At 32.2% G+C, this 13,863-nt stretch overlaps 2 protein-coding genes across 2 annotated transcripts; both read left to right on the top strand.

Annotated features, from left to right (window-relative positions):
* Positions 1-3,394: 3,394 nt before the first annotated feature.
* On the top strand, positions 3,395-4,038 carry LOC115949801. The gene is made up of 2 exons (XM_031067078.1): positions 3,395-3,560; positions 3,758-4,038. Exons 1-2 carry the CDS (start codon positions 3,395-3,397, stop codon positions 4,036-4,038), a joined length of 447 nt encoding a protein of 148 aa, XP_030922938.1.
* Positions 4,039-9,744: 5,706 nt separating this feature from the next.
* LOC115994615 lies at positions 9,745-10,492 on the top strand. The gene is made up of 2 exons (XM_031118821.1): positions 9,745-9,953; positions 10,161-10,492. The coding sequence occupies exons 1-2, from the start codon at positions 9,788-9,790 to the stop codon at positions 10,439-10,441; spliced, it is 447 nt and encodes a 148-aa protein (XP_030974681.1). The 5' UTR covers positions 9,745-9,787; the 3' UTR covers positions 10,442-10,492.
* Positions 10,493-13,863: the final 3,371 nt, after the last annotated feature.

Raw genomic sequence — 13,863 nt, forward strand, 5'->3', positions numbered from 1 at the left:
ATCCAAAACCTTAGGTTGAGACCTAAACAGAGGCTTTGACTTCACAGTCTTTCTCTCCACTTTTTGATTTCTTTTATATGGAGGAATGTACACCGATTTGTCCTTTAAGGTAGAACACACACTAGACACAAAATCGGGTACCACAACATGATTGCAACAAATATTATCATCCTTTTTAGCAGTAGGTTCAGCAATCAAACACTTAGCATGCATTTTAAGAGATTCATTTTCATATTTTAACTCATCAACAAGTTTGTTAGACAAAACAAGTTTAGCATCCAAGTCCACATTCAAACATTCAAACTCTTTCAGCTTTTCAAGAGAAATTTCAGCAAGTTTTTTATATTTCTTAACCAATTCATTGGATTCATTGAGTTTAGCAATCAAATCATCCTATTCACAAAATAACTTGCTTAAATTCTTTTGAAACTTCTTAGCATTTTTCTTCAAGATTTTGTCAACAACATCCATAGATTCAAATAACATGTCATCACACTTATGAGGATTAACACTCATAGAGGTATTTTCACAAACACATGGCATGTTACAATCAACAATATCCATAGAAGCATACAAAGTATTATCCATGGCAAAACACACAAGGGGTCAAGGATCACACTTAGGTAATAAAACCAAAACAAGTGTACCCGCTCTGATACCAATTGAGAGTTCAAATATGTGTATAAACACCCTTGAACATTTAGACCCCCAATTTACAAATTAACCAATTCAAGCTTTATATCAAACAATTAATGTGCGGAACATGAACAAAAGCTTAATATAGAATTGGTAAACAATCTAAACCAATTAAAATCACATCCACAACAGAAATTAAAAGGCAAAGATAAAGGGAAGAGAGATGCAAACACAAGGACAACACACGATGTGTTATCGAAGAGGAAACCGAAGCCCTCGGCGTAAAACCTCTCCGCCGCCCTCTAAGCGGTCAATAATCCACTAGAAAATGTAGTTGGGATACATGAACAGTAATAGACCCTCCAAGCCTAATCTACCCAATGTACCTAAGCCCTCCAAACTTCTTGCTCCAACGAGGTTGCGCCGAACCTTTTTCTTTTCTAGCTTATCGGATTCCGCTATAATCCATAGCATCCGCCATCCTTGGCATCTTCCAATGCTTCCCAAAACTTCAAAAACACTCAACACTCTAAATGGGTGTGGGTAGTGTTTGGATAGAAATCTCCTCTCAATAGGTATGACAATGAGAGAGGGAATGAAAAGAGACCACAAAGATTTCTCTAGGAATGAGTAGCTCTCTCTAATTGGGTGGGTGTTTTGAAGAAACCTCTCTTAGGGTTTTTCTTTCTGAATGGCCATACATATTTTGTGGGAATGAGGGGTATTTATACTGGTGTGAGAATGGAATGCAAAAAGTCAATTTTTCCAAAATAGGGCTAGCTGGTAACTTGACCTCGCGACTTGACTGAGTCGCGAGTTCAAGCCGCGAGCTAACTTAATGGCCAGTCTGGATTTTTGTCTTGTAGTGCTCCAGGTGACATGACTGTTCAACTCCCCTGCATGCTCTACGCGTGTGCAACTTTTGGCGACTTGCAAGCCGCGAGCCTCCCGCGAGATCAAGCCGCAAGTCCCTGCTTCACTGCACAGTTTTGAGCATTTCTTCACACTCTCTCACACACTACCCTTACATGATTCTCACCTAAATACAAGGTTTCTAATTGCTGTATTACAAGCAAATTTGTCACGGAATAAAGCCAACACATAGTTGATTAAATTCAACCTTACAAGGTGCACTGGGTAGATTAGGCTTAGAGGGTCTATTGCTGTCTTTGTATCCCAATTACATTTTCTAGTGGATTGTTTACCGCTTGGAGGGCGGCGGAGAGGTTTTACACCGAGGGTTTCGGTTTCCTCTTCGATAACACATCGCGTGTTGTCTTTGTGTTTGCATCTTCCTTCCCTTTTATCTTTGTCTTTTATTATCTGCTGTGAGTTGTGATTTTAATTTGGCTTAGATAGTTTATCCAATTCTATATTATAGCTTATGTTCATTTTCCGCACACTAGTTGTTTGACATTATGCTTGAATTGGTTATTTGTAAATTGGGGGTCTAAACGTTCAAGGGTGTTTATACACATAATTGAACTTTCACCAACTCTTAATATTAATATCCCAATTTTTTAAAATCCTTAAACAAAGTTTTGAAAACTTCATTAGTGTGATTTTCAGTTGCATTCAAAAGTTTGGGTTTATCATATTGGTGAGTTGGTCAACGTGATAAAATTCACATATTAATTCTAATTACCCAAAATCTAGAGATCTGGAGTCCTCTTCTTTTTTTATTCTTCTTCTTCAAAAAGGTTAGAATATCATATTGTAACTGAAGAAGGTAAAAATCTAGGTTGACGGATCTCCATGAAGTGGGCTTGAAAGATCCACGTTCGAGGGCCGATAAAGGGCAAGCCCAATTGTGCAAAGGTCTATTATGGACCGATTCTACATAAACGGATGTAACAGGAACAGATCAAGTGCCCACGTAAGCACCCACATGGCAGCCAGAAGCCCTAGATGGAAATACTTGCGACACACACTTAACCACCACAGGATCCCAAGGCAAATAAGAATTATAGCACAAAAAGGATTCTAGAAGATATGCGCATTAATGAATATCTTCTCTATAAGAAAATGTCTTGTCCATCACATTTGGGACTATTCAAGCGGATTCCTATGAGAAAAAGACTTCTACACTGAGGAGGAGAGGTCAACCTTCTACTACTATAAAAGCCCCAATACCCTCACAAATCAAGGTACGCATAATTGACTCCTCTCTAGCAATCTAGAGTTATGAGAATAGTTCTAACTTGACCTTCGGAGGGTATTCGACAAGCACCACACCAGTGCTCTCTGTTAGGTTTTCTCTCTTTGCTGTGCAAGTATCGTTGCGAGCGTGCGAATTAAGAACATGTAGCTCATTAGTGATATTTACGGCATCATCCGTAACTTTCAACTTTTTTAGTTCATATTATTTCCTTCTTGACTTAAATATTTATGGTAATAAAGTGCAATTGTTTTGTCTACCATGATTTTTTTTTTTTTTTTTTAAATAAACCATGTCACTTAAAATTTTTTTGGTTTATGCTTTGGCCCCCTAGGTTCAAATCCTAGTTCCGTCCATGTTATTTACCATTTGATAGGAAAATATAAGATATATATGTGTGTGGGGTAATCCTAAAACCACATTTTAGGGATTACAAAACCACATCCTAGTAGTCCATGGTTTTAGGCAAAAACATTGGGGAACCGTAGTTATGTTGTTTCTTATTGTAACAGTTACTTTTGCTCTCTCATATGCTATAAATTGGTTCCAATCCACAGCATTTTAGCAAGTCAATTGTAAGAGACTAATAGTAAAATAACCATGGCAATGAAATTAGCTCTCTTTGTTTCCCTTATGGTTGCTGCACTAGCAGTTCCAATCTCTGGAGCCGGACGCATGGGTTACCTTATCGAAATCCACGGCACTGTTTATTGCCCAGGCAACAGCAATACAAATGCCAGTGGTACCAACAAAGTCGTTTTCGCAAGTAAGTTTGCTCAGGTTAATTATTTTACCTGCATATATATATATATATATATATATAGTTCCCTAGCAAGCTCAGCATGCAAGGTTTTGTAAGAGCTTTATATCTTGTTAGAGTGTTTGTATTAGTTATACTTTTCTTGTATATATATGTGGTACTTCTAGCCTCACCAAGTTTTTTTGTTTTCAATTTTCTCACAGATGCTGAAATACATGTCGTGTGTGATGGAAAAGCGATTGACTATGCCTATACCAATGGCAATGGAGGATTTTTGTTTGCCGTTGATTATCAACGTTATACGATCCCTGAAATATTGAAGACTTGCAAATTAGTGGTTATCTCAGCCCTCACCGCGTGCCCCAAACCATCTCCTTCTACGGGGCACTTGGAATCAAACTTAAAGTACATAGGGGACACTACTGTTGGGGGAAATCTTAAAATTTCCAACATTGTTCCAGTGGGATTTCATGTCGTTCCCTAAGCTTGTGCAATAAAAGCATAAGATGACTAATGTTTGTATTCATGAAGAAGTTAAAAATAACTATCAATTACTATGGTAGCATTTCTCTTCCCAGTACTCTTAATGATAGTATATCTTTAATTTATGAATATGAACTACTTTGCAGTACTTAATAAAGGGTAATAAAGGGTTTGTCACATCAAAAATAAATAATTATAAAAAGGGTTTGTCGCACATAATAATAATAAGTAATGAAAAAGGCTTTATCTAAACTTGTTTAAAAAATATTGATTCGTTTTTGAAAAAGGACTAAGTTTGGCACTATCATTAAAAGAAATTAATATGGCTATATATTTTTAATTTTTAATTTTTAATTTTTAAATTACTTGTTCTTTATGTTCTTAACAAGCATGTCAAATTAAGTGTCAACTAAATTGTTCTTTATATTCTTAACGCTCGTATTAAATTAAGTGTCAAATGGATATAATTTACTATTCGATCAATAAACTTATTTTTTATGCATAATTTTACATTACAAAAACTTGAAATTTCAATATTTGATTAATGACATAGCTATCGATTTTTGATTTTCTAGAAATTTTACAAGTATAGACGATATAAAAAGAAAATGCAATGTAATATTAGATTTAGTTCACATCCAATAAAAAGATATTACGTGTAATTATATCCAAACTTTATTCATGAAAAAATAACAAATATTCACAACAATTTGAAAATTAAACAAAATTAGACTATTTTCTTACACTTGCAATTAAAGAAAATTAGATTTCAAATTATAGTGGATCTATGCGAGGTTGTTGTATGTGTGAAGTAGTAGGGTAATTTTGGAATATTGTGAACTTCTATTGTGTCATATAAAACGGTTATCTTATCATAGTCGTTTTAAGGTGAATTAAAGTGCATTAAATGTTTTATTGTTATCACAGTTATTTCAAGTCAAATTTTGCACACATATTAATGTTCATTAAATGTTTTATTAAATAATATTTCTATACATTTATAAGGGAAAGACAAGTTGGGACATTAAAGCTATTGAATATATGTTAAGATTGGCTAGATAGGGTTTAGTTTGTATGTTGATTTGTCCATCATAGAGTCAATATTTAGCATACTTCTTGCCCTTGGGTTAAAGGAAATTCCCAACCACAATTGATGGGTAGCCCACTTTTCAAAAATATATATCCAAGAAAGCACACATAATTACAATAAATTTGTGCATGCAGACTAATGAATCATTAATATAGATTTTTTTTTTTGGTTGAAAAAATATGCATTACAACTCAAAATTGAGAATTTATTAATTTTTAACACGTGACCTTAAGGCACTTATTAACAACAACAACAAAACTGCTACCACAAAAAAATTTATTATTATTTTTTTCTTCACTTGGTTCGGTGTCTTCATCTTCTTTTTTTTTTTTCTTTTTCTTTTTCCTTTCACACTAGGTGTTTTCAGTTTCCATAACTCTGTTTTTAATGGTATTTTCGTAATTAAAACTACATAGTGGGTCTCATGGTCAGAGTCAGCAACAACTTTTAACCCTCTTTTTTTTTTTTTTTTTTCTTTACTTGGTTCAGTGTCTTCATTTTCCTTTCACACTAGGTGGCTTCTTCTTCTTCTCTCTTTCACGCTACATCTTAGTCTTCTTCATTAAGGTTTTTTTTTTTTTTTTTTTCTTCTTCTTTTCACTAGGTTCGGGTTTTTTTTTTTTTTTTCTTCTTCTTCTTCTTTCACTGGGATCGGAATTCTAGTTTTTTTTTTTTTTTTTTTTTTTTAATCTTCTTCTTCTTTCACTGGGATCAGAATTCTAGGGTTTTCTTTTTTCTTATTCTTCTTTTATTGGGTTTGGGTTTCTGGGGTCTTTTTTTTTCTTCTTCTTCTTCTTCTTCACTGTGTTCAGGTTTCTAGGTTTTTTTTTTTTTTTTTTTTTTCCACTGGATTCGGTGATTACTGGGGGTTGAAAAAAAAAAGAGTAAAAGCTACACCAAGTTACAGGTATGGGACCCATAAATAGTTTAAAAATTTGAGTGATGGTACCAAACAGACTTTGTGTAGGGAGTTGGGGTATTTTAAGTGATGAGTGACGAAAATTGAGTGAGAAATGATGAGTGAGGAAAAAAAAAATCCAAACAGAACCTTAATAACTTTTTTTTTAATCACTAGGACATAATAGTCGTCATCATCTTTTTTTTTTTTTTTTTTTTTTTTTTTTTTTTTTTTTTTTTTTCATCGAAAGACGTAATAGTCATCATACAAATGTAAAGCATAAAGACTTCACATGTTTTATATTGTCAAATTTCATAACATTTATTTAAGTCTGATTAAAGGCTTTCAATGACAAAGATTTCCCAAATAACATAAGCCACGATAATTGTTAGGAATTTCTAAATAATCCAATAAATCATAAAATCTATTATCAAAGGGTTAAATACTTCTTTTTTATTTTTATTTTTTTAAGAAAAGAGGGTTAAATACTTAAATCAACGTAATGCATATTAAATTTTTAATACTTCTTACCTTTTTTTTCCCTTTTGAGTGAGGGAATAAATGTGATTAATTGAAGGTAGGTAGAAACTTGGTTAATGCCTTCATTTGGAGAAAGTATACCATGTTTCGGCAATGCATGACACCTGTTTCAAAAACCATATCAGATTACTCCAATAAATTAATCACAATCTTCTATACTATCAGGAAAATAAATTAATCATTTACTGGAGTAGTCTGACGTGGTTTTTTGAAACAAGTGTCACTCATTTATTGGATAGGAAATACCAAAACAGATACTGAGTTAGTATTACCAAAACATGGATATACATTCTCCTTCATTTAGCTATGCCTTTAGAGAAGTTCAAGGGAAAATATAAGATCCAACTTTAGGCGGTGAGAATGGCTTTTGGTTTTTTTTTTTGATACAAGGCTTTTGGTTGTTGGATTTTCGAGAGAGTGACAATCTTTAGTGGCAGGTTTCATGGCTGGTTGAGATAATTTAGTTTGACGTCGATTTGGAAAAGTTAATTAACCAAAAATTCCCTTGGTTTTCTTTTCTAAATAGTCCCTTCCAAAACAGCTAAATGTAAGATATTAAGTTAGTTGCAAATTCTTTCTCAAAAAAATAAAAATAAAAAAGTTAGTTGCAAATAAATGATGGCATCCAAGCATTTAATTAATTAATAGTAGGAGACAATTCGACTGCAAATTATGGTAATACAACATGTTTCTAGAGTAGGTTTAGCGGATGTAATTAACTTGTATTCACTCATTAGCATATGGATGTAGCAAGTGCTCTAAGCCCACTTTTCGAATTTATCTTGGGCTCATGGGTGAGCTTAGAGGTAAGCAAAAACAAAAACAAATCTGCTTTGCCCTCCTAAGTAAAGACCATTAATTTTTATTTTTCGTAATAGTGATCTATAATATCACTCTCACATGGTGGATTCTACAAATGAATGACTCACTCTTACATAGATGAGGTGTTACGTATATATCGCGTTATACATAACACCACATCCCAAACCACACTCTTCTAGACTTTCCAATGATTTTCTTTGGTAGACCAGTGGCGGCTTTAGGATTATTTTCATGGGTTTCAATAAAAAACATAAATTATACAAAATTTTAAACAAAATATAAATTAAATATATCAACATCACCAAAAAAAAAAAGCCTTCTATGTTGTTTCATATTTTGAAATTGTTGCATGATATCTTCATTATCAATCCTACTAAGTACATCTGTTTCAATGTACATAGTCAAGCAATCATTCATCTACTAATTTCTCATTTGTTTGATTTATTAAAAATTTCTTAAGATCTAAATGAGCTTTTCCTAAGGTTTAAGATTATCAAATTTTACTTCCATTGTTGGGCTAATTAAAAAAATTTCCCAGATTTTAGATCAAATTGATTTGTTATTGATATTTTTCTTTGTGTTTAAAAAGGTTAAGATATTGTTAAGATGATTATATTTTTTAAGTTTATTTCAGTTGGGCTTAAGGTTAGGGTGTTCAAATTTTTATTTTAAGTGTCAAAATAGGAAAAATAAAATAAAAAATATTATAATTTTTTTTTTCTTGGGTGCAATTTAGGGGGTTCATTTGAACCCCTAGGCTCCAAGCGGAGCTGCCCCTATCGTAGACCATGCGAAGGATCCAAATAACACCTGAAATTTCTAATTCCACTTGGGTAGCCCAATATAAAAAATTTAAAATTAAATTAATTTTTTTTTTTTTTTTAATGAAAACGTGGATCGCATGAGATTTTATTTTAAAAAAATTTTATAATAGAATTTATGTTGAATAAAATTTAAGTTTGTTGAAATTTAAAGGATAAAATTTTACCTAAATTAAACCGTTGTTAAATTTATATTTTAATTTGAGGAAATATATAACCTAACAAATTATATGAAATTAATTTACTAATTAATGAGAGTGGTCACTTGGCACAGCTACAACTTCTAAGCACAACTTTTAATATATAATAATAATAAATGATATGATATGTGTGAAATTCCCTCCTAGAGGATTGAACCCAGTCTTACCCCAATCTCCACTCCCACAATAACTTGTAATTGTGAAGTGATCATCACGCCAAAGGTTCGTGGTGAGAATTCTCATTACTCTCTCTCTCTCTCTCTCTCTCTCTCTCTCTCTCTCTCTCTCTCTCTCTCTCAAAATAAATAATGTTATTAAAGGGACAATTTAAAATGGTATGCAATAAATGTTTCAAAGATGATAGGTCAATAGTGTATTTTTTAACCATTAAATTTAGTAAAGTCTCTGATAGTTGAATAAGAGATATAAGGTTCAATCATCGCCTACACCAAAACCAATTGGTGTTTTGACTTGATGATAAAAAGTACAATCATTAGCAATCATTAGAAACGGACGCTATAGGTTGAAACTTTCAAAAAATAATATTCTAAAAAGATGTCTTGAACCCACCTCTAAATAAATATATAAATTATTATAAAATATAATCAGATATGTATGGCAATCCTAAAACCACATATTAGAGGTATTAAAGAACCCCATCGATACTCCATTGTGGACCATTGTTTTAGACAAAACACTGGTCAACTATTGTTATAATGTTTTAAATTGTAACAGTTGCTTGTGCTCTTTCATATCCCATAAAATTCATAACATTTTTATTTATTTTTCATGATCATCAAGGTGGTGTATTTTAATTGGTATATAATAAAAAGTCATGTCAGTAATATATCTAAACAATAATTATGTTTAGTATGTTATGATATTTCCTTCTTCTTTTTTATCATCATTATTTTTTAATTATTATTATAGCTGAAAAGGGGAACTAACAAGAAGAATATAACTATCTCTCTTCACTGAATTTGTTGATCGCCATTCTTGTATTCTCCAATACACATGTATAATCAAATACATCTGCATCTTTATTATTTAGTATTTAGTATTATATCTCACAATATTGAGAATAAATATATAAAATATAACATATTAATATATATATATATATATAAATAAATATATATATATATATATATATATATATTTGATAGGAAAATATAAGATATATATGTGTGTGGTAATCCTAAAACCACATTTTAGGCGTTACAAAACCACATCCTAGTAGTCCATGGTTTTAGGCAAAAACATTGGTGAAGTTATGTTGTTTCTTATTGTAATAGTCACTTGTGCTCTCCCATATTCTATAAATTGGTTCCAATCCACAGCATTTTAGTCAATTGTAGGAGACTAATAGTAAAATAAACATGGCAATGAAATTAGCTCTCTTTGTTTCCCTTATGGTTGCTGCACTAGCAGTTCCAATCTCTAGAGCCCGACGCATGGGTCACCTTATCGAAATCCACGGCACTGTGTATTGCCCAGGCAACAGCAATACAAATGCCAGTGGTACCAACAAAGGCATTTTCCCAGGTAAGTTTGCTCAGGTTAATTATTTTACCTGCACATATATATATATATATATATATAGTTCCCTAGCAAGCTCAGCATGCAAGGTTTTGTAATAGCTTTATATCTTATTAGAGTGTTTGTATTAGTTGTACTTTTCTTGTATATATATATATATGGTACTTCTGCAGCTAGAATAACCAAGTTTTTTTGTTTTCAATTTTCTTACAGTCGCTGAAATACATGTCGTGTGCGATGGAAAAGCGATTTTGTATTCCTATACCGATGCCAGCGGAGGATTTTTGTTTACCATCGATTATCAACGTTATACGATCCCTAAAATATTGAAGACTTGCAAATTAGTGGTTATCGCAGCCCTCACCAGGTGCCCCAAACCATCTCCTTCTGCGGGGCACTTGGAATCAAACTTAAAGTACATGGGGGACTTAATTGTTGGGGGGGATCTTAAAGTTTCCAGCATTGTTCCAGTGGGATTTCATGTCGTTCCCTAAGCTTCTGCAATAAAAGCATAAGATGACTAATGTTTGTATTCATGAAGAAGAAGAAAAAAAAAATTATCAATTACTATGGTAGCATTTTTCTTCCCAAGTACTCTTAATGATAGTATCTCTTTAATTTATGAATATGAACTACTTTGCAGTACTTAATAAAGGGTTTGTCACATCACAAAAATAAATAAATACAGGGTTTCTCTCGCATAATAATAATAATAATAATAATAATAATAATAATAATAAGAAGAAGAAGAAGAAGAAGAAGAAGAAGAAGAAGTATAAACTTGTTTAAAAAAAACTGAGTCGTTGGAAAGGACTAAGTTTTGCATTATCAATAAATAAAATTAAAATTATTAAATTGCATATTCTTTATGTTCTTAACACACACGTCAAATTAAATGTCAAATGGATGTTATTTACTGTTAAATCTATAAATTTATTTTTTATACATAATTTTATATTAAAAAACTTAAAATTTAAATATTTGATTTATAACATAGCTATCAATCTTTGATCTTCTAAAAATTTTACAAGTATAATGATATAAAAAGAAAATACAATGCAATGACAGATTTAGTTCACATCCAATAAAAAGATATTAGGTGTAATTGTATCCAAACTTTATCCGTGAGAAAATAACAAATTTTCACAACAATTTGAAATATTCTTCAATTAGCCTATCTTCTTACACACGTGCATGCATTAAAGAAAATTTAATTTCAAATTATAGTGGATCTATGTGAGGTTATTGTATGTGCAAAGTAATAGGCTAATTTTGGAATATTGTGAACTTGTGTCATTTAAAATGATTATCTTATCACATTCATTTTAAGGTGAATTAAAGTGCATTAAATGCTTTATTATTATCACAGTAATTTCAAGTTAAACTTTGCACATATAGCAATGTGCATTAAATGTTTTATTAAATAATATTTCTATACATTTTAAAAGGAAAATCAAGTTGGGACATTAAAGTTGTTGAATGTATGTTAGGATTGGCTAGATGGGATGTGGTTTGTATGTTCATTGGTCCATGGAGGATCAATATTCAACATACTTCTTGCCCTTGGTTAAAGGAAATTCCCACCGACAATTGATGGGTAGCCCACTTCTCAAAAAAATATATATCCAAGAAAGCGCACATAATCACAGTAAATTTGTGCAACCAAACCAATGAAACATTAACAAGTATAATATTAACACTCCTAGCTCCATCACAGCACAAGAAGCCAACTGAGCCATGAGCCCATGATTGCATGGAGAAAATGAATCACACCCACCCATCATATATGGTCGATAATTGGATTTGGATCCTCCATCATATGTAGGGGTGTGCATGGGTCGGATTGTAGGGATTTTTGGACCCAACCTATCATGATGGGTTAAAAAAAATCCAACCAATCACAGGGATTCAACCCAACCCAACCCACAAAGATCGGGTTGGGTTAGGTTGAACCCGTGGGTCGAACAATTTGTTATTTATTATTACTATTAGTATTTAATTGAGCAAAAAAGTATATCTCACTTGCCACCTGAGTTGATAAATAAAATATACACAAAGTATTATTCCAACTCAGTTATAAACAAAATACATCCAACTGACACTACAAAAAAGCTGTCTATTGCAGTGTTTGTTTTAGTGGCATTCACAAAAAATGCCACTATAAGCACCCTATAGTAGCATTTTCTAAAAACGCCACTTTAGGCATATCAACAGCCACATTTAGGGGCTCTATACTGGCGTTTTAAAACATTGGGCCTATAGCAGCATTTTAAAAACACAACTATAGGTCCTTTAAAAAAAAACCAACCGAAAATTTTTTTTAAAAAGTGTGTGTGTGTGTGTGTGTGTGTGTATATGCATTTGTAAAATCTTGCTATAGTCCAATCTCAAAAATAAATAAATAAATAAGGGACCTATAGTAGCGTTTAATAAGCACCACTATAGGCCCTTTGTCTTACAAGGGCCTATAGTGGCGTTTGTGAAATGCTGTTATAGCCCAACCCCCAAAAAAAAATTGAAGGTCCTATAGCAGTGTTTCACAAACACCACTATAGACCCTTGTAAGACAAAGGACCTATAGTGGCATTTATTAAATGTTACTATAGGCCCCTGTAAGACAAAGGACCTATAGTGGTGTTTATTAAACACTGCTATAGCTCAACCCCACCCAAAAAAAAAAAAAAAAATTTAATTGAGGGACCTATAGCAATGTTTCATAAATGCCACTATAGGTCATTTAAATAAAAAACAACAAAAAAAAAAAATTTAAATAGTACTCTCATCTATATATATATATATATATATATATATATATAACCAAAGTTTTTGAAGCTTCCACAATTTTCCACATCATCGCCATTTAAAAAAAATTAAAAAACTATTTTTTTCCCAATCCACGTCATCATTTTTTTTTTAAATCATCAGCATTATTTAAAAATAAAAAAATAAAAAAACCTATTTCTATTTCCACGACAAAACCAAACCCGATACCCAAATTTTTGTTCTCCTTCCCCAAACCCTAAACCTCTTCTTACACACCACCTCTTTGTTCTCTATTTCTCTCCCTCATCTCTCTTCTCTACCCTTTCAACCTCTAATTTGTTTTTCAATCAAACCCGTTAAAACCCTAAACATCAGAGTACTAATTAGCCCAATTATGTTCTTTTCTTTTCTATTTTTTTTTTTTTTGTTGAATCACTGCTATTATCTAAATTAATTCTTTACTTCTTGCATATTTCATTGACAGGTCAATCACGTAGCCACTGAATCATCATCACCAACGTTGATCGTTCGTGCTAATTTTTCTATTATATACTATCCTTTGTGTAAGTTCCCCGATAAAACCCTAAACCTCTTCTTACACACCGCTAAAATTATTGAACAAAGAGGAATTCAATAATTTTGGTGTTTTTCATAAGGACCAATCACATGCATGTGACGGTTTTGTTTACAGGATGAAGCAGAAGGTAAAAGTGAATGTTGCCCCAAAATCTCCCGGTTCAATTTCTCAAGAACTCCTTGGTAAGATCACCTTGAATCCTCAATCTTCCTTATCTTCTTCCTTTTTTGTTGCTGTTGTCCTAATCTATTTGCTTATAATTAATTTGTGGTTTTTGTTTCCATAGTTTTTGAACATTCTTGAATTAGGACGAAATCAAGATGACTTTGAGGCTGAAGGATTGATTTGGGGTTTTTATTAGTTTTGGGATTTTGGGGTTCCTAATTAGGGTTTGCTGCAATTATAGATTTCAATTGCTAATATGTTTCCTCTTTGTTCTTTTTTGTTTCTCCCAGGGGAACACCATAGAAGATCAAATTCTACCTATGCTTTGTCTCTTTGTATTTTGAGGTTTTAATTTAATTTAGGATTTCCTCCCTAACCTGTTCTCTTTATTTATTTGTTAGTAGGAGTGAA

This window comes from Quercus lobata, chromosome 6 (genome assembly GCF_001633185.2).
Source record: "Quercus lobata isolate SW786 chromosome 6, ValleyOak3.0 Primary Assembly, whole genome shotgun sequence".
Taxonomy (NCBI): Eukaryota; Viridiplantae; Streptophyta; class Magnoliopsida; order Fagales; family Fagaceae; genus Quercus; species Quercus lobata.

Coding starts and splice junctions, on each gene's coding strand:
- LOC115949801 (XM_031067078.1), top strand. CDS start 3,395: ATGGCAATGAAATTAGCTCTCTTTGTTTCCCTTATGGTTGCTGCACTA. Junction 3,561..3,757: donor CAACAAAGTCGTTTTCGCAA/GTAAGTTTGCTC, acceptor ATTTTCTCACAG/ATGCTGAAATACATGTCGTG.
- LOC115994615 (XM_031118821.1), top strand. CDS start 9,788: ATGGCAATGAAATTAGCTCTCTTTGTTTCCCTTATGGTTGCTGCACTA. Junction 9,954..10,160: donor CAACAAAGGCATTTTCCCAG/GTAAGTTTGCTC, acceptor ATTTTCTTACAG/TCGCTGAAATACATGTCGTG.